Raw genomic sequence first — 19,003 nt, 5'->3', positions numbered from 1 at the left:
TTGCTTGCAGGCAGGCTTGCACACCCAGGAGCTGGCAAGAGTCAAGCTTTTGACTTATACAGAGGAAAGGGTGGATGAGTGTCATCCGTCTGCGTAAGCCTGAGGGAGGCTGCCGATTTCTTGGATGCTCTGGGAAGTGTGTTTCTTCGGGCTGTGATACAAGGAGGGATGCTTTTGTCCTCAGTCTCCTCCATGGGTGGCTGGGTGGTTGTGGGATAGCATGTCCCTGCCTCTCGTGCCACCTCAACCCTCGCTGATCTTGTCAGTATCCATGTTGCAATAGCCTTGGAAAAGGCGTCATTCCCCAGTGCTCGGGACAGGCGTGCTGCTGTGCTACCAAGCCTGCCCTCCTTAGCTGTACCATGTGGAAGCTGGAAACGTGATGGCTTTGCCAGAGAATGAAGTACTTGGAAATCTTGATTTGGGCTGAGGCGTTTTTCCTATTCCCTCTTCAAGCACAACTGAGTGCGGATCACTAATGACTTTATCTGGAGTGGTTCGTTGGAGGTTTAAACTTACTGTAGACTTTAATTCGCGTACTATCTTAAAGTACTTGTGTACTCTGCAAATCTTTCTCACATGCACTCTCTTTGTTCTGGTAAAATGGCAAATCTGGAAATGTTTGCTTGCAATAACTGCATTCTCATTAACACTTCAGAGATGTCAGTGTCACAGAGTTCTTGTAACAATTTATTGTCTGGTTACAGTTTGACACACCACCCAGTGAAATAGTGGCTGTGAAGTTGGTAATTTCTCTGTCTGCATCCCTCCTGCATGTACTTTACTACTTACAAGGCATTCCCCCCATCAACCCATCTAACAGCACTGCCCCTGAGTTCCCTATGGCCTCAGATGCTGTCCCTGTGGAAGCGGGAGCGTTGCTCCCGGTTATATGTAGTGCTCTGATTGCTTTACTTTGTCCTCTTGTGAATCAGCTGTGAACCTGGCTTCTGGGGCCAGCCCAGCCCAGCAAGCACCTTCCCACTGCCAGCTGAACCCCCATGACAGAAACATTCCTGCATCCCTGTTGAATTACCTTTATTTAGCCTGCTGCTGGTAAGTGCGTCAAGCACGTCTAATAACATGATTGCTCTGTTTATCCTTCCATTAAGAACCACTTCAAGCAATATATGGTAATATAAAAATGCATGTTCTAGAGTATGAAATGATTTCTGCCTTTTAAAGAAAAATGTTAATGGGAGGTGGCAGCTCCATTTTTATCCCCGTGCACATTGCAGGGTTTGAGCTGACTGAATTATTTAAATCACACCTTTCTGCCTTCCAATTGCAGCGCTGCCAAAACCTCCAACAGAGCCATTAGTGACTGAAACGACAGCTACCAGCGTGACCCTCACCTGGGATTCGGGCAACTCTGACCCCATTTCATATTACGTCATCCAGTACAAGCCCAAATCCTTGGAGGGCCAGTTCCAGGAGGTGGATGGTGTGGCAACAACCCGCTATAGTATAGGTGGGCTCAGCCCCTTCTCGGAGTACGAGTTCCGGGTCATTGCAGTCAATAACATTGGCAGGGGTCCTCCCAGCGAGCTGGTTGAGGCCCGGACAGGAGAGCAAGCTCCTTCAAGTCCACCTCTCAAAGTCCAGGCACGGATGCTGAGTGCCAGCACCATGCTAGTTCAGTGGGAGCAGCCAGAGGAGCCAAATGGACAGATCCGAGGGTACCGCGTTTATTATACAACCGACCCACATCTACCCGTGAGCATGTGGCAGAAACACAACACTGACGACAGCCACCTCACCACTGTGGGGAGCCTCATCACAGGGACCACTTACAGCATCCGTGTTCTGGCCTTCACTTCAGTGGGCGACGGGCCCCCCTCGGACATCATCCAGGTCAAAACACAGCAAGGGGGTATGTATAGAGTACAGTGCCATGGCTCTGTGCCCACGCTGGTGGTGGGCAACTGGTGTGTCTGATCAGCACCTGGCATCACAACTGCACTTGTTGCCCAAGTTGTTGCATGTTACAGTGACATCCTAGCACTACAGACATTAGATTAAAGATGTCAACTTGTCCTTGGGAGTTGGTATGAATCTCCATAGAAATAATGTAGTCCACTGTTTTGTCTGAGATATGATGGCTAAAAATGTGACGCAAAGACCTGGATGTGAGTGTTAACACCTGTGCAACTGTGCTAAGCCCTTCTAGGGAGGGCTGAGTATACCTGTGCGTGTAGGAAGCTGGGTTGCAGAGTCAGGGGCTGCAGATGAGCACGAGGCCCATAGTCCCCAGCCTGGGCTCCACAAGTGCATGCTCGTTGCCCAGAATGTTCAAAGAGCAGAGTGCTGGGGAGAGGGAAGAGAGGAGGGTCCAGAAGGCATTAAAGAGGATTCTTTCAATGTAAAAAATAGACTCTGCAAAGCAGTGTGACTCCTTTCTCAGCATCTGCCTCCTGGCTCTAACTGTATGTTTGGTCCCCAGTTCCTGCCCAGCCAGCTGACTTCCAGGCAGAGGCAGAGTCTGATACCCGGATCCTGCTGACGTGGCTGCCAGCCTCTCAGGAACGCATTACCAAATATGAGCTGCTGTACTGGGAAGGAGAGGATGGTGTTCAGGTGAGGAGCCTGCCTCTGCTTCAGGCAACAGACAGGGCCGGACGTCACCGTTTAGCAGCTTGGGAAGGGTCTCTTTGCTGGAATAACCTTGAGGTGCAAAGGGGCTGTTTCTTCTCCAGATAATGATTCTGTCCAATGGGCGTGCAATAAGCATGTGGTAGTCTCTGTCTGGTAGTCTCACAGTCCCATTCATAGAATCATAGAATCAACAAGGTTGGAAGGGACCTCTGGAGATCATCTAGTCCAACCTCCCTGCTCAGCAGAGTCACCTAGAGCATGTTAGACAGGGTTGCATCCAGGCAGGCCCTGAAGATCTCCAGAGAAGGAGACTCCACCACCTCCCTGGGCAACCTGTGCCAGTGCTCCGTCACACTCATGGTGAAGAAATTCACCCTCACATTCGGGTGGAACTTCCTGTGGTTCAGTTTCTGTCCATTGCCTCTTGTCCTGTAGCATGGGACAACTGAAAAGAGTTTGTCCTCGTCCCCTTGACACGCTCCCTTCAGGTACTCGTAGACATTGATAAGATCCCCCCTCAGTCTTCTCTTCCCTGGGCTGAAGAGGCCCAGCTCTCCCAGCCATTCTTCATAGGGCAGGTGCTCCGTTGTCCTGTCCTCCTCCTATGTTTATACTGGCATGAGAGCTGCCAGAGACAAGTACCCTCCTGGGAGATGGCACCAAACAGGCCTTTTGCCAACACTGTTCAGATACGTTAGAGATCCTGACTGCTGGGGCTAGACTGGTTGATGGGGCTGCCTCTTCCTTGGGTTTAAGGACCAGCTTTTATCTCTTTTCTAACTACACCAAATAACCTGTGTTTCCGTGCTTTTGCCAGCAAAAGGTGGAGTTTGACCCAACCTCCTCATATGCTGTGGAAGGTCTCAAACCAGACACACTGTACAAGTTCCGTTTGGGAGCCCGCTCTGAGCTGGGGGTAGGAGTCTACACCCCCATGATCGAAGCCAGAACTGCCCAATCCAGTAAGTGTCTGACACCCTGCACTACTGAGGACAAAGCAGAAACAGTCCAGTTTCGTCACCTGGACATGGAGCAGCTTGGTGCCTATGTCCTTATCTCTGTGCAGAGATGCTGGCTTTCATTTAGCTGAAAGGAAAAGGGGGAAATTCAGCTGGGGTTTTGGATCAGGGCTCTGTGGCAGAGGGGGTTCACCCAAGTGGTAAGTTCTTTCTTTGTGTCCCTTTGATCATGCTGTCCTTCCCTAAGGATAGATTCATAAAAACTGATGGAGGAGTGAAGCAAACTGAGAAATTGCTTTGGAGAGATTGATCTGAGTGGGCTTGTGCATCTCTATGAATTTACTCCTGTGCAGGCAAGCTGTTCGGACAGGCAGCATATGGGCTTTTGGCTGGCTCTAGATGTGCCTGTCTACAAACCATTGGATTTTTACCCCTTCACTCCCCATTCCAGCTGTCTTGCTTCTGTAGGAGTCCTTCCCTGGTGCATACACTTGATTGCAAGGTGAGGTGTCCTTTGAGGCCAGATGTGCCTGTGGCTGTCAGGCAGCTGGAGGAGTGAGTTTGGCAAAGTGACTGTGTGCCTGGGTTGTGTGAGCAAGTGAAGGCTGCTGCTTCTGGGACTGCAGCATTGGGGGAAACCAGAACAAGCCGCAGCAGAGTTAATAGAGAGGCTAGATAATGAGGTGACCCAGGCAATATCACTTTCATCCTCTCTCTGCCCCATGTGATCACAGAGCAGGAGTTCTCATTGCTCTGATTGGCAGCTCAAAGTGCTGCGCATAAGCAGATTAGGGCTATCAAAGGGCCCTGCGATAAGCTCGTTTTCGCTAACGATTTTTGGGCTTGTCATTATGCAAAGAGCATTAAAAGGGGGGGAAAAGACATTTCCGTTTGCACCGTCTGTCTGGGATTTAGTAGCCATGCGGGGTGAGCAGTTGGCAAAGGCAGCCAGCCTTCCCTGCAGGGAGGGCGCCTGCCTGCACAGCAGCGGTGAGCCTGAGACGGCTATTAGAAAGGGAGATCAGACAGGGAAGAGCAGCTCTGCTCAGGGTTGGAGTGACCTCCTCTTTCAAGAAAACTCACTCCATTAACATATCAGTCACAAGCATTCCTCCACCCAGTTAAATGAGTAATGGTGCTGCGCAATAGACAGGTATGAAAATGGAAAGCAGTTCAGACCAAGCAGTTACAAATATTTGCACACTGAGAACGAATTCTGTGTATGGGGATTTGTATACTTGCTTCAGATAGTTTTTGTATTGATAGGCAAAGGTTGAAGCAATTATCCTGCCACTTATATTAACTCCATCAATAGTGGCTCTTAGCTCAGAACATGCTTAATCAGAGACAGCTTCATACATAAAGGAGTCCTGGAGAGTCTCACGACAGTCCAAGGAAAAGAAACCTTAGTGTTGTGGACACCTCAAAGCAGGCATCTTCTCTGACTGCTCTACATGTTGTCTTCTCATGGGGTCATTCGTACTGGTCTGTTTTCAGACAGTTGCTTCACTGTCGAGTAGAGCAGTAGCTGACTGATTCTGCTATCTGCTCAGTAAGAGGGATATGGACAGGTTGGAAGAGGTTCAGCCAAAGGCCACAGGATTAACTTGATTTGACCCTCCTCATAGTTACAGACGTAAGAGTTCTTTGATTTATCCAAAAAGTGAGTGGGTCATAACTTACAAGCCTCCTGCACGAGGAGAAGATTTCTCATAGCACACTATTTTGGAAGAAAAATGCTTGGCAATTACCAGCAGGCCATTCAGCAAGGTAATATGTCTGGCTGAATAGTCCCAGGATAGAGGGATTCTTGGTTACTAGGAGTCTCAAAGTTGATCGAGCCTTCTGGAAAGCTCTGCTTTAGCTCAGTCGAAGATGTATGCGCAATGCAGACTTAGGAGATGAAATTAATTGGTCTGCCCTAAGCTTCACTTCACATTAGGTGGTTGGATTGGTCCCCTCTGGCCTTAAAATTTATTAATCTAGAAAGATTGCTGCTCCTTGCTTCAAATTGGCCTCTCTCCTGTGGTGTTCCATCCATTTGCCCTGAAAAAGGCTTCTGGTCTTGGAGGATGACACGTCCAGGTGGGGCACAAACAGCAGGAGAAGACTCGTGCTTTCCAAAGAGCGTGGCTTCAGGCTCTTTCCCCGCCCTGACAAGCCAGTCATGGGTAAGGCAGAAGGCATATCATTATTAAGGAGTCACTGATGGCCTGGAGAGTGGCTTCTGTATTGCTGCTGACTGGATTTTCCTCTTGGCATCCCAGTTCCCTGCTCCAGATGTAGAAGGGCTAGGGATGCCTGCCCAGGAAGGGTGCAGAGCTCCTTGCTGGGTAGTTCCATTGTGTGCTTCCAGCAGAACAACTAGACCCGGTCTCCTGAGAAGACAGCTACCTCCTATGCTGTATTTCCAAGCTACTTGCCTAGCTGCTGGTACCCTGGAAAAAGTACAACATTGCTATTCTGAGGGACCTTGGAGCATGGGAGAGCTTTCCAGGGGTCAGCAGCACGTCAGGTGAATGTTATGATGCAGGAGAGGAGTGCAAGCTCTGTGCCCATCAGTTCACAGCACTAAAATGTTCTCACTTGAAATATTATGGGAACTTGAGGCTAGCTTTTCCCAGGTGTAAGAAACAGACTGGCTGGATGGGTGCACAGGCCTGCTGTGGGCTGGTAGTGGGGACAAGTGTGAGCAGCCTGGAGGCAGCAGAAGGTTGCACAGCGTGCATAAAGGTGCGTCTGTGTGTGTGAGTGCATGCTGGCCACCTGGCTGGCTCTTTGCTGACCCCGGGAGGGACATTTCCACTCCTTGTGTGTTTTAAGTTGATCCTGCTTATGTTACCAAGTTTTATTTTGCTTCCTTTAAGTGTTAATCTCAGTTTGTGTATTACACTTGTGTGTGCGACTCTTACCCAGTCAACAGCCAACGTTTGATCTGCCTGTGCTGCCAGCCAAAGCTGCATTTGAGTGATGCTGTGGAGGCCAGAAGCCAGAGCACACCTCTGCTGTGATGGGCCTCTCTGCAGACAGTGGCAAAGGAAAGGCTTGCCAGCCCTTAGCTCTTTATGTCTTACCTGTCCCCTTGGAGGGGCACCACTAGGCTCTGGTAGTGTATCTACCATATGCCTTCTCCAAATTCACTCTTGTGTCACTTTGGTGCTCTGTCTTCCTGTTTTCTTCCCTGTTTCCTCTCTGCTTGCTTAACCTAAGGAATGTGAGGATTTTCTACTCCTCTTCCTTTCTGGTATACCAGATGCTAGGACTGCTCTCTCTCTCTGCCTTCCTCACATAGGGAACTGCTTGCTCCCACACATGTGCTGTGGCTTCTTTCTCCTCCAGTACAACTCCCATGCCAGCAAGCTCTGGCACCATCTCTTCCAGTTCTGTTACTGCACGCTGTCCCTCCTTCTTTCCTCTGTCCAGGCTCTCCATCCCAGGAGTCAGTGATGGCCCCTGCTCCCTGGGTGCAGAAACTGACTCCAAGAGTTACCTATAGCTTGGGACTGCCTATGCTCCCAGCAAGTGGAGGTGGCATTGGGAGGTCCTGCCGTCCTGAGTTTTCTCAGATCTTCTGCCCCTGCCATCCTCTTCTCAGCATAGTATGGTTGTTGCATGCTTTAATTTTCTCAGCTCCCCACTGCCATCCAGGATGATGTACACTGTGTTCACCTTCACACAAGCAGTGAGCAAGCAGGCTTGTCCTGCTCCCTGTGTCCCCTGCAAGGCTGGCTCTGGTGTACTGATGGCTTTGAGGACTGCTGCATGGGGAAGTGCACCAGTGTCTTTTCCCACATTTTTAATTTTCTGATTGCAGTCAGGAATGGAAGTCAGAATTCTTTCACCTGCCTTAGCAAAGCAAGGTGCCTCATACTCGCTTATAACTTGGTCAGCCTAATTCCTAGCCTCAGAGCAACTACATGTGCTTCTTCAGTGGTGATGCACTGCCCTCTTTGCTTAGGGCTCTTGCCTTCTGCGTGAGCACGCAAAGAAGCACCTAACTCCTATATGTCTTCCCCAATCAGACGAGCTCCCTCCCTCCTTCTGCCCTCGTGAGAAACATCTGAGTGTAGCTCCTCTTTCCTTGGTGTCCTGCTAGCAGTCCTCCCTAACCTAAGGCCAGATGCTGCTCACAGGTGATGGTCACGGTTTCAAACCTTCCCTGGATGCCCTGCAGCCAGCCTTAGTGACTCACTTACCCTGCCCTCTGCTGTTTCCTCCACTTGTCTAGGAGCACGCTCTTGCAAGCCTTCTTGCAATCTGGTGTGCAAGCTTCCCCTTCTGCCACTCTTACCTTCTGGTATCTTGCCATCTCTTCTGGTTTCCGTCTGTTTCAGATCTTCACTGTAAGCATCTTTCTCCCTACCAGTCTCTTTTTTCCCTCTCTCCCTTTCTCTTTCCCTACTGCCATTTGTTGTGTTTGGTGAAGCAAGCATCTCAGGCTGCTTTGGGAAGACATGTTCTCTGATGCAAAGCAGCATTTGTATCTCCATGCTGTTCATCAGGTTTTCAAATACAAATTGCCCCTAGTGCCGCCTTTGATTTGTAAGAAGGCAGACAGTTGTCCAGGAACCTTCTGGCTGCATTGCCACGCATATGTTTTATGCTCAGTTGGCTGGGTAAAAGTTCCCTGTGCATTTTGGTTTCTCCTTCCACTCATTTCCCTTCATCTCCCCACTTCCTTCATTTATTTATTCCCAGCCCCCTCCGCCCCACCCCAAGAAGTCGAGTGTATAAGCACCAGCTCCACTACCATCAGGGTAAGTTGGGTGCCACCGCCTGCCCAGAGCCGCAATGGGGTCATCACCCAGTACTCCATTGCATACCAGGCGGTGGAAGGAGAGGACAGCACCAAGCATGTGGTGGATGGCATTGGACGGGAACACTCCAGCTGGGAGATCAAGGACCTGGAGAAATGGACCGAGTACAAGGTGTGGGTAAGGGCTCACACCGATGTGGGGCCAGGACCGGAGAGCACCCCCGTGCACGTGCGCACTGATGAGGATGGTAGGTGTCACCAAACAGCTCCTGCAGTTACCACCTTTCGGGAACCAGGACTCTCCTAGCAGAGTTGCTGGCAAATGGGAAGGGAGTTGGGGATATAGGCACTGGAAGTGCTTTTCAAACAGGACCAAGAGCTATCTGAGGCAGCGCTTTGGTCAGTGGCTGAAGTAGGATGAGAGGGATTGCTCTGGTGGCCCTTACTCTGATATGATGTCTTGGCTGGAGGCAATGGGTCAGATCCCCCTGCATGGGCCCACTGGCGTCCTGTGGGTTTGAGTAGTGTTTCCTATGTGCATGAGGAGGTGTTACAGTGCTTTCCTGTTCTGACTTTCTAGTATTTTATGGGGGTAGTTTCCCTTTTACTGAAGGTGATGGGAACTCTCCCAGCCAAAAGCTCCTCTCACATTGTAAGATCAAGACTTAAAGTTTACTTGTTGACCTGAAATCCAGCAAACTAAAGAGGGGAGATGAAATCCATCTGAAATTTGTAGATATCGCAGGAAAGCTGCTTCCCGCCCTGGCTTCCAGGCAAGCCACAGCTTATATAAATCTGTTCTTCCACTCAAGAGTCAGAATATCGCATGTACAGAACACTTCACTGGATACGACAGCTTTAAAGAGAAATTGCTTTGTATTAGCAGGGCTGTCAGTTATGTCATCATGACTTAAGCTGTCTCCTTTGAAAGTGCCAGAGCTCAGGGTGACAGTAGGAACTTCCATGGCTTCATGCTGACCTCAGAAGCTGCAGATTTTAATGAGAGGAGAAAGAGATGCAGCATCCAGGCAAAGAAAGGACAATCTCTGCATTGCCCAGTCAGCGTAGCAAATTGAAACCAGACATGTTGCAGTTTCACTAAATGGGCTGCCACTGTCCCCCATGTCTCCGTAGCTCTGGAAGTGGTGTCTGAGAATGCTCACTGACTGCGTTCCTGGCCTTGTGAACACATCTGTGCATGTCCTGCTGCCTGTATTGTTTGCTTCAGTTCTTGTTCAGCAAAGTTATAGCCCAGGGGAAGCTGCTACCCTAGAAATGTCGCAACAAGCTCTCTCGATTAGTTTTAGGGCACCACAGTTGGACGTTCCAGCTCAGCTGTCAGAAATTATTTCATATCCCTCCAAGATGCTGATTCCTGGTAGATATCCATGAGGAAAGAATAAGAAATGCTGAACTGTGATCTGAAAACAAATTGAACTTTCCCTCTTGGGTCTCAGATGCAGCACATACCCTCCATAACGAGATAATTTCCCCTGTCTCAGGAGCATAGTGATTCTGGAAACACTGTGATCAGGGATGCTCACATTCACGTCTTTTAATGTCCCTGCAACCTCCCTGCATTGGGCCCTGCCGAGGACTCTCACAGCCTCTTGCCAGCAGAGCTTGACAGGAGGATCTCTCTGGTTCTCGGGGAGGAGTGTGCTTTTTGCTTGGGCTCCCATTAGCGTATGTGGGCAGGTGCTTTGCTAGGGCAGGAAAGCACTATGACTTGTCCAAGGTCACTGTACTAAGTGAATTGGATTACAGCAAAGGCTGCTCCAGCCAGAAGGTGGTAACCATTCAAGCGCAGCCCACTCCGTTCTTATACATTGAGCTGGCCTCACAGTGCTAAAATGCTCTGTTCCTCCTTTCTCCGTTTTATTTAATTATCTACAATTAAGAAGGACATCTGGGAAAAATAATGAATTGCCCTGCGGCTTAAAAACTGTGCTTACCTGCTGGGTAGCTGTTTCTTCCCATCTAGTTGGTTGAAATAGCAGTATTCATTATGTCTGCATGTCAGCTATCCATCCCTAATTACCTAATCCTGATTATTTCTTGCTATGTTGAGAATTGGGGCACACAGGGCTTCTAGACCCCTGGATTTTTCCCAGCAGTAGCGAGTGACAGGGAGACCCACACGAAGGGTGCTATAATGGAGCCCAGGTCCTTCACTCAGGTACTTAGCACCCACATGGCAGCAGTATCCTCTGCAGGGAGCACTTTCCAGGAGCAATGGAGAGCCTAATTTTTTAGCATTGACATTTTTGTCACAGTCAAGGCAAGAGCAAAAAGTAATAAGGATGTAATTTTTCCAAATGGTAAATAGGGTATAAATACATTTTTAAAAGGGCCTCACCTTGCAGGAAAATTGATATTTTCAGGGCAGTGTAATTTTTCATTTTATTATCAAAAAGCATTCAGCTAGCCGTGCATGAAATACAGTCCCCAGAGCTGTCGCAGTCCCCAGGCCCCTTTATCTGGCTGCGTTCAGTGACTGCTGTCTCCGAGCTCCAGGTTATTGTTTTAGGATGGTGCTTTTCCCCCTCATTAACCTCTTGCCGCCACAGCGGAAGCGCGCGTGTGCGCTCCGGCCAGCGGCAGGTACGCAGGGCTTGCTGCGAGGCGGGCTCAGCACCCCGTCGCGCTACCTGGGGTTGCTGGCCTGTGTCTGAGCAGGGTAGGTGGGCGAGGGGGAGCTAACAGGAGGTGATGTGCAGTGAGCTGCAAGCAGCTGGAGGCTGGGAGAGGACATGTGAGGAGTACCATACCTGCTGACCATATTATATTCTTGTAATCCTATTATCTGCTTATTGCTGTTCTTATACCCCTCCTTGCTTTCCTGCTGCTGCCTATTGCTGGAGGCAAGAGAGAGGGCAAGATGGACCTGGGGTCTGCCCCAGCACAGCCGTTCTTACCTGGGGTGCTCCTACGTATTACTGCTCTGGTCTCTTGCGTTGAGAGCAACAGCAGTGCTTGGATGCTGGGGAAGGGTGGGGAATATGGTCACAGTGGAAACTGCGATATGACCTTCCCCACAGACAGAGGGAACTTGTGCTGGCTGGCAGCGCCATCCTCGCAATGAGGTGGAGGGAAGGTAGCAAAGGAGTGAGAAATAGCTGGCAGCAGTGGCACAGTGCCTGCTGTTAAGTGTCTGTCCTGTGTGTGTTACAGTGCCCAGTGCCCCACCACGAAAGGTGGAGGTAGAGTCTGTGAATTCGACTGCCATCCGGGTCAGCTGGAAGCTGCCCATCTCCAACAAGCAGCATGGGCAGATCCGAGGATACCAAGTCACGTACGTGAAGCTGGAGAACAACGAGCCTAGAGGGCAGCCCGTGATCAAGGACGTCATGCTGTCAGAAGCGCAGGTACAGTGGGGGGACCATGGCCTTGGCGGGTTGCCTCTCCACTGAGCGCTGGGCTGACTGGTCCAAGTATTTCTCTTCTGCCCCTTGCAGCTCTACCGGGGCTTGGAGTAATGTGGGATACAGCCAAGGCCCTGCCTGAGGAAGGGGGACTGTTTATCCCCAAACACCACTGTGGTTTACAAACTAGCAGAAAGTTTAATCAGGGAAGGATTGCCATAGGAAAGGTGATATGTTGGATGACGTTCCTCTCTTATCCCTTCTCCCAGGTGTACTCCTCCCCTCCTGTCCCATCCCTTGCAGAGCGCAGGGGAGCAAGCCCTCGCCTGGCAGGGATCTCTCTTTGGGGCTCCTGGCACACTTGCCAGGAGGGAACAGGACCTGGCATCTTCTCCTTGTGTTTTGCCAGGCAGGTTATGACGCTTTGGAGAGTTTTAAAAAAGCTTTTGTGTCTACTTCCTTCATGCTGCTGGCTGCATTGAGCGTGAAGCCTGTTGCTCAGCAGAGCCCACAGGGTTCTGCCTGCTTGCGGGGGCACAGGAGGCTCCTTGTCCTTGGAGGCCTGGCGCTGAGCACTGCCGCAGCCTTCCAGGCAGGGCAGCCTTCTCATGGCTTGGCAAAGCCTCTTCTCAGGTCTACTTTTGCAAGGCAAAGACTTGACCTTGCATTTACCTCTCAAAACTCAATTGTAGGTGAAGCTAACAAAGTCTGGGAAAAAAACAAATAAAAAAGGCCTGTAACTTGACTGTCTACACTGCCTGTAAATGACTTTCCCCTCTGCAATCCTCATGCTACGCCAACATGCTAATGCTCTGTGTACTTTCCTGGATACCTCAGTGGCTGTGAGCTGAGCCCTGCTCCCACATGATGCTCCAGAGCAGGCTTATGGGCTCTCCCCAGCCCAGAAAAGGCTGGTTGTCTCCTCTTGAGTGATTTTCCCAGGGTCAAGAGAAATTTTTGCTGCCGCTTCTTTGATGAGCTAAACTCGTCTTTGGAGCAAAGGTCTTTCGTCCTGGATGACCCATGCTGTTCTCAACAAAGATAATCATCTAAATGAAGTACAGGATCTGCTGGTGTTGGAAGCGATGAGTAATCGATTGAGAGCTGGCCTACTTGAATGATGCCCAATATAAATACTGGAGAGCTGCAACGATTAATTGATCTGTCTCCTAAACGCAGCTGTGAATCATTTATACGTTTGTCAGTGGGGAGTGCAGTGCACAGAGGCGTCTTTACTCCCCATTCATATTCTGAAGGCTAAAACTCGGTAATAATGTGGAAGGGGAAAACTTTAAAGAGAGGAAAATGCTTTGAGGGTCCTTGCAGTGTTATCTGAGACACATCTCTGTTGATGTTTCAGATGTTGCTTTATTTTCAGCGCTAGAAGAGCTACTTACTGCCCTTTTCTTATTCCAGGAGGATACAGTCTTCCATGTTGTTTGAACAACTGATGCTGTATTGTTTAGCTGAAGTTTGGAGTTAATGATCTGGTCTCAAGTGTAGGTGGGCGAAGTTGGCAGTGTTGTTCTTTTTGGTGTTTTCAAATATTTTATGCTTGCCCAGCCAGTTCTGCTTTCACTCCTTACTCATACATTTGAGAGAGAGAAACCCCATGCTAATATGCAGGAATGAGGATACCAGGGCCAGAAACTTTCCAGGAAGTGTTGGATTTTGCATTATTTCGAATATGTGCAGTTGTGATCCAGAAGTCAAGTTGCTTGAAGTTTCCTGGCCTGTCAGACCACTTACCAGTCTTTCATATTTGGTGAATTTATGTGGGAAAGTTATTGATTGCTATGCTGTTCTTTTTCTAGCATGTATCATGCTGAGCTCATCCACTGTAATTTCTGGATGGAAGCGAAGGCCGTAAGATCATTGTAGAGGAGTGACTACTCTGAAGGAGTCATGTCACTCCTGGGATAAACTAATGATGACCCTGCAGGGAAGAGGTTTCACTGGCTTGCCAGAAGAGATCTTTATTTCCCCAAAGAGTGAAAAGCCAGGCATGACCTCTGTTTGTGACGAAATGCATATGCTCTATAAGCTGAAGGACCCTGTGAGAGCTGCCGTTGCTCAGTACAGCAGTGCGTGTCTTTGCGAACAGCCAGATCAAACTTGAACAAGTAGTCTGGGAAGAGTTATTTTCTGTGGAAGAAATCAAAAAGATTCACTGGAACACCTGTCCCTGAAGGTCACAGAATGGAGATAGCCAGAATATAGCCCCATCAGTCCTGTTTAGCACCTGTAAACATTCATAAACATTTATACTGGTGCACAAGGAGAGAATTAAAGTGATGGAAAATCTAGGGTCAGAGCAGAAATCCTTCTCTGGGCATGTAGGCAGAGCCCCTCCTTCTGCCCAGACGGGCTGTCTGCTGATTTTGAGTAGGTATGTACTACATAATCTGTTTCCTGCAGGTGGTATGAAGACTCTGGTATTAAAGCTGACTTGTGATTTTGGTGATTGAAGATGAGAAATATAGAGAGAGTAAATGAAGATGAAAGGAAGAAGAAAAGGGAATTGAGATGTTAGCTATGCAGATAATACAGATTCTAAGGTTTTAAAACCATTTAAGTAGAAAGGACTAAAACATCAGCAGTGATGTGGGGACCTTGGCACTGGAGAGATCACATTTCATTTGCAGCCTCCTGTCTAGGGAGAATAATCAATTGTTAGGAAGGCCCTGCGGTGGAGCTGAGGCCTCTCCCTCCTGATGTGCCTGTGCCTTTGACTGATTACCTTCATCAGGCTCCCCTGTACTTCCCAGCCTGAGCTCTCATGTCCTACTGACAGGCTGATGGAAAAGTGAATGCAGCAGTGCACCCAGAGTGACTGCCGGTGTGATGCTGTGGAGGTGGGCCAGATACCCACAGCACTTCCCGCAGTCCCTGCCAGTGGTGGTGGGCAACGGCAGAGGGTTCATGGATCTCCTTTCTCTTTTGCCTTTGGCAGTGCAGGGTCCTGGTACCAGGAGACCTTGTGGAAGGAGCAGAGGTGGCCAGTGCCGTCTCTCAGCTGTGCCCCTCATCCCTTGTACAAGTGCTAGCCAGCCCCTGAGGGAGTGGGGCAACAGGGTGCTGTGGGGCACAGCAAGAATCTGCCTGCTCTCCCTTGTTTTCTGTAAGCCTGGGCAAGCCCCAGCTTGTAACCAGCAGCAGTCAGCTTGATCCCCTCCACTTCTTCCCCAAGTAGCAATCCAAAGTGCCCTGCAGAGCTCAGTGGTGAGCAGCACCAGGCAGCCATGCCATATCTGGAGTGCTGGGTGCAAAGGAGGCAGCTAGGCTGAGGGAGGACAGCCCTTGCTGTTTGGGTTCCTGTGCAAGTGCAGCTCTCATCTGCTCTTGCCTGAGACAGAGAGCTAGACCCTGCATGGATCTGCTGACCCATTCTGTCCTGCTCCCAACATACTTGTCCTTGACCTCAGCTGGGACGTCAGAGAGCATCCTCCCAACCTTACTACATGGTCTCAACAACTGCTTCTGCCCTCAACTATCTGGCATACCTGTCAAGGAGCCAGCCATGCGCATTGTTCTGGGAATGTGACATGGGTGAGTCTTGCTGTGCAGCACGAGGAGATCATGCTGCGTGGAGCAGACTTCTGCCACCTTCTGCTCTGCAAACTGAACTTTAGAAGTAGAGAGGTGTGCTGCCCATGAAAAGGGCTTCGGGCTCACAGGAAGGCTGTGTGGTCTTTGCAGCCAGCATTTCTCCATCCAGTGCGCAGATTATTTGAATGCATGTCCCACCAGCTTGCTTCAGAAGAGCAGAGAGGATTAAAAGCAAACACTTGAAGCTGTTGGATGGAGATAAAAGGAGATGAGGAAGCAGAGACCCCTGTTCTCTCTGGGCAGTGCCCACTCCAGACATAACAACATATGGGAATTTACAGCCTCCCTCTTTGCCTCTTTGGGTGATGGTCAAGGATCTTACCTGAATTCTGCTGACAATTCCCCCTGGATGTACTCACTTAGGTCGGAGTTTGTGGAGGTGAGATGCACCCCACTTTACAGATGGAACAAAATTGAAAGGCATTGGTCAAGAGACATTTCAGTAATGGACCAAGGTGAAGCTCTGGGGCCCTCAAACCTCTCTGCATCCCACAAGCTGAGAACACTGTGTGTGCCTTTGGAGTTTCACCGCTGCTCCGAAGTCACTGGAGCAGAGAGGAGAAGAATCTGCAAGAAAACCCCCAAATCCAGTTTCCGCAGCTGGGGCTGTTTGGGAGAACTTGAGTGTGTCTTTTGCAAGAGCTGTGGTCAGGGAAAACATCCGTTCACTGGTAAGACATGACTACGCTGTGTAGTGTTGAAGTGAAGAATGAAATGTTGTAAAGGCATTGCAGCTGCCGTAAATACGCACAGTTAGCTGTAGCACTTCCCTGTGCCATCTTACCTCATGCACACAGCACTGTCTGAATTCTTTTTATGACAGCTACGGGGCCTTTCAGATCGATTTATCTTACTGACCAACCTTAAACATTTAAGAAGCAATTGAGCTAGTTTAGGAAGGAAATGTTTTCATCTGCAGATGATATTTTCATAATGAAACTGAATTTATATCAGGGTATTTATCCAGGTCTTGCTTTTCACTGTGATTCTGACAACAGACATCTCAAGAGGTTTCTTTGAACCCTAATCTGATACAAGATTCAAATCCACAGAAAACATAAGAGGAAATGTATTCTGAACAGTAAACATCTGTGCTAAAATCTTAGTGGATGATAAACACCCTACCATGATGTGAGAGGCTGCCAGATGCACTAGCCTCCTGAGCCCAGGTCTACTCAGATATTTGTTACAGCAGGGTATCAGCTTCTGCTCCTGCAGCTGCCCTTCGTCGTCATCTGGACAGCTTGCACAACGTCTAGGGTAGTGCTGTCCACGTGTCCCCCATCCACCAGGGATGTGGTGTGGGAGTGGAAGTGAAATCCTGGAAGAAAATGCTGCCAGGTCTATTATCCTTTCTGTAGTGAGACTTTTGTCCGGCTTTAGATCAGCAGGGCAGAACACACAGCTGTTGACCACAGCATGGGCTGGCTGGTGTGGGTAGGAAATGAACTGGGGAGAAGGGAATGATGTGGGTGGAGCAGAGCACACAGCACTTGAGATAACACCCAGGAGGGTGTAAAGAGGTAGTGACCACAATACTTAATCAGAGCCTTGGCTTTATGTAAAGACTCTAGGGACAACTTGACCTCTTCACTAAAATTAAATTTTAAGATAGTTTAGGGGGCTAATTCTACAACAGTCTAATGGTATCAAATAAGTGAACTATAATAAAATCTTAGAGGAACATTTCTCCAATAGTTGATTCTCTCTGAATTTAGCAGTCAAAATAGTAAATATTTTGAAGATATGCCATGTAGTTGACTGCTGAGGACAGTAGTTAGCCACTGTGATAATGTCCAGTCTGTGAAAGCCACCTCAAACTGCCTGGGTACAAAAGACAACTTGTAGCTTTAGTACTATTCAGTATTTCAACAGCATCTGTAGGTTCCCAGGCACTTTGCCAGCATTTGCTGGCCTTCATGGTGTCCTGAGGAAGCTACTACCTGAGCACCGTCTCACAGCTGGCAGCACTGGCTCAGAAGCTAAGCTTGCCAAGGCTCACACTGACAGGCAGGAGCAGTAATACTTATCTTCTGCTTTCATCTCTGTGCTTGAACCTGTTGGCTAGTGCTTCCTCCAGGCAGATTTAGTAATCTGAGGTGTAATACATAACCTTAGCTGAGAGAGCTTGCTTTGATACCTGTAAACTTCCCCTTTGTGCATCTTCCACAAAGAACCATGTTATTGGCAGGCATGGTAACAGCCAAGATCTGCTGAAGTCTCACCACCCCAATGCAATTTTGATGCCTTAGAACCCCAAATTCATTCAGCAGGGATCAGAAGCCAGCATGGGCCCTTACTGGAATCGTAACTGAGCAGCCATGACTGGCATCCCACGTGATCCTGTACTGGAAACATTCTTGTGCAGAAGTCTTACTTGCCAGGGCTGCTCTTGCCAAATGAACGCTTGAGTTTGTCGTGTTGGTGTTGTGTAATTGCGAGTGAGAAGCTATTTCCTCAGTATATCCACCAGTTGTAACTGTCATTCCAAGAAGTGCAGCACTGGGTGGAACAGCTTAGCATGTAGTTCTGTACAAGATCTTGGTCTCTCTTGCATAGTGTTTCCAAGAGATGGCACTTAACTTCTCAGTTTCTGAGGTTCCCAAAGTACTTTCTCACACATGGTACGGAAAGGAGATGCTCTGTAAATGTTACATCAGTGCTTTCATTCAGACAAACCTGTCTGGGTCTGGAGTGTTGATGTTTTCAGTTCTCAGCAAGAGATGGCAGCTGGAGGATCACGAGGACAGAGAGTAGAGATTAGACCACAGACTCTGCTGTGAATGCTGTCTCTTGCAGGGCAGCAGTAGAGAGTACCTAATGAAGATGCTGCCTGGCAGCCGCTGCTGCTGAGCACGTGTAGGCAGCCCAGCAGTGTCAGCGCCATGCCCACGTCTGTGCAAGCTTTCGCCTTCTTCCTCTTGCTCGTGAAACAGGCAGAACAGTATGAACAAAGCCAGATAGGGGAAGGACTGCAAAGTTAGCAGGTGGTGACCTTTCCATCCATGTGAGAGGGAAGCTCTTTGCCCCTGCTTGTGTGAATGATCGCAGACCTACTGCGCAGGCTAGCAGCATGTAGAAAATTGCTCTGTATCCTATTTCTTCCCTTGGTACAGCCTGTGCCAAGTGACCTTCTGTGCATAAGTGTTATAATGCCCCCCACCCAGTTCTGCTAACCCCTGCTGTTGTCATTGTCACCCCCTTCCTACACGTTGCCCCTTAAATTTCTGTGTCTCCATTTTTCTCTCCTCCTTCCTTTCTCCCTCGTCAGTGGAGAGCTGAGGACTCCGTCGACCATGTAAGTACCACTTGTGTGCATTCCAGGTTGGAAAAGAGGGGTTTGGTAAATCGATTTGTGAATTTTGTAGACATAGTGCTGTCAAAACATCCCTTTCACTCCCTTAATGAGGCTGGAGAGTTACATTGTGGAACCTTCCACAAGCAACACATCCAGAGAAAATTGGCATTTAGATTGCTACTAAATGCAGAAAAGCAATTGACATTTCCTATAATCTGTATTTCCAGCTTGTTGCAGTGCAGTTTTAGGCAGGCTCAAGTGATCAACTCAGGAGGTGCATCCTACCTTCCACAGGAGTTGGTCCACCAAGTCCTATGGTAAAATTAGATATATAGTCTTTAAACCTCATTGATCCTAGTTATGAAAAATAACCTACACTCTCAACCATGACCTTTCGTTGAAACACAGATAGTAATAAGAA

General features: G+C 48.9%; 1 protein-coding gene across 7 annotated transcripts in view; it reads left to right on the top strand.

Annotated features, from left to right (window-relative positions):
* PTPRF (protein tyrosine phosphatase receptor type F) overlaps window positions 1-19,003 on the top strand; it is a 386,501-nt gene that overhangs the window by 311,665 nt on the left and 55,833 nt on the right. For all 7 annotated transcript variants that reach the window (XM_062581931.1, XM_062581932.1, XM_062581929.1 and 4 more), the window contains 5 exons: window positions 1,292-1,873; window positions 2,444-2,577; window positions 3,413-3,557; window positions 8,253-8,558; window positions 11,485-11,678. In XM_062581931.1, the coding sequence (XP_062437915.1) occupies window positions 1,292-1,873; window positions 2,444-2,577; window positions 3,413-3,557; window positions 8,253-8,558; window positions 11,485-11,678 (1,361 nt within the window). The remainder of the gene's footprint in view (window positions 1-1,291; window positions 1,874-2,443; window positions 2,578-3,412; window positions 3,558-8,252; window positions 8,559-11,484; window positions 11,679-19,003) is intronic.

This window comes from Rhea pennata, chromosome 8 (assembly GCF_028389875.1).
Source record: "Rhea pennata isolate bPtePen1 chromosome 8, bPtePen1.pri, whole genome shotgun sequence".
NCBI classification, from domain to species: domain Eukaryota; kingdom Metazoa; phylum Chordata; class Aves; order Rheiformes; family Rheidae; genus Rhea; species Rhea pennata.
The sequence above is the reverse complement of the archived record's forward strand: the minus strand, read 5'-3'. Positions and strand labels throughout refer to the sequence as shown.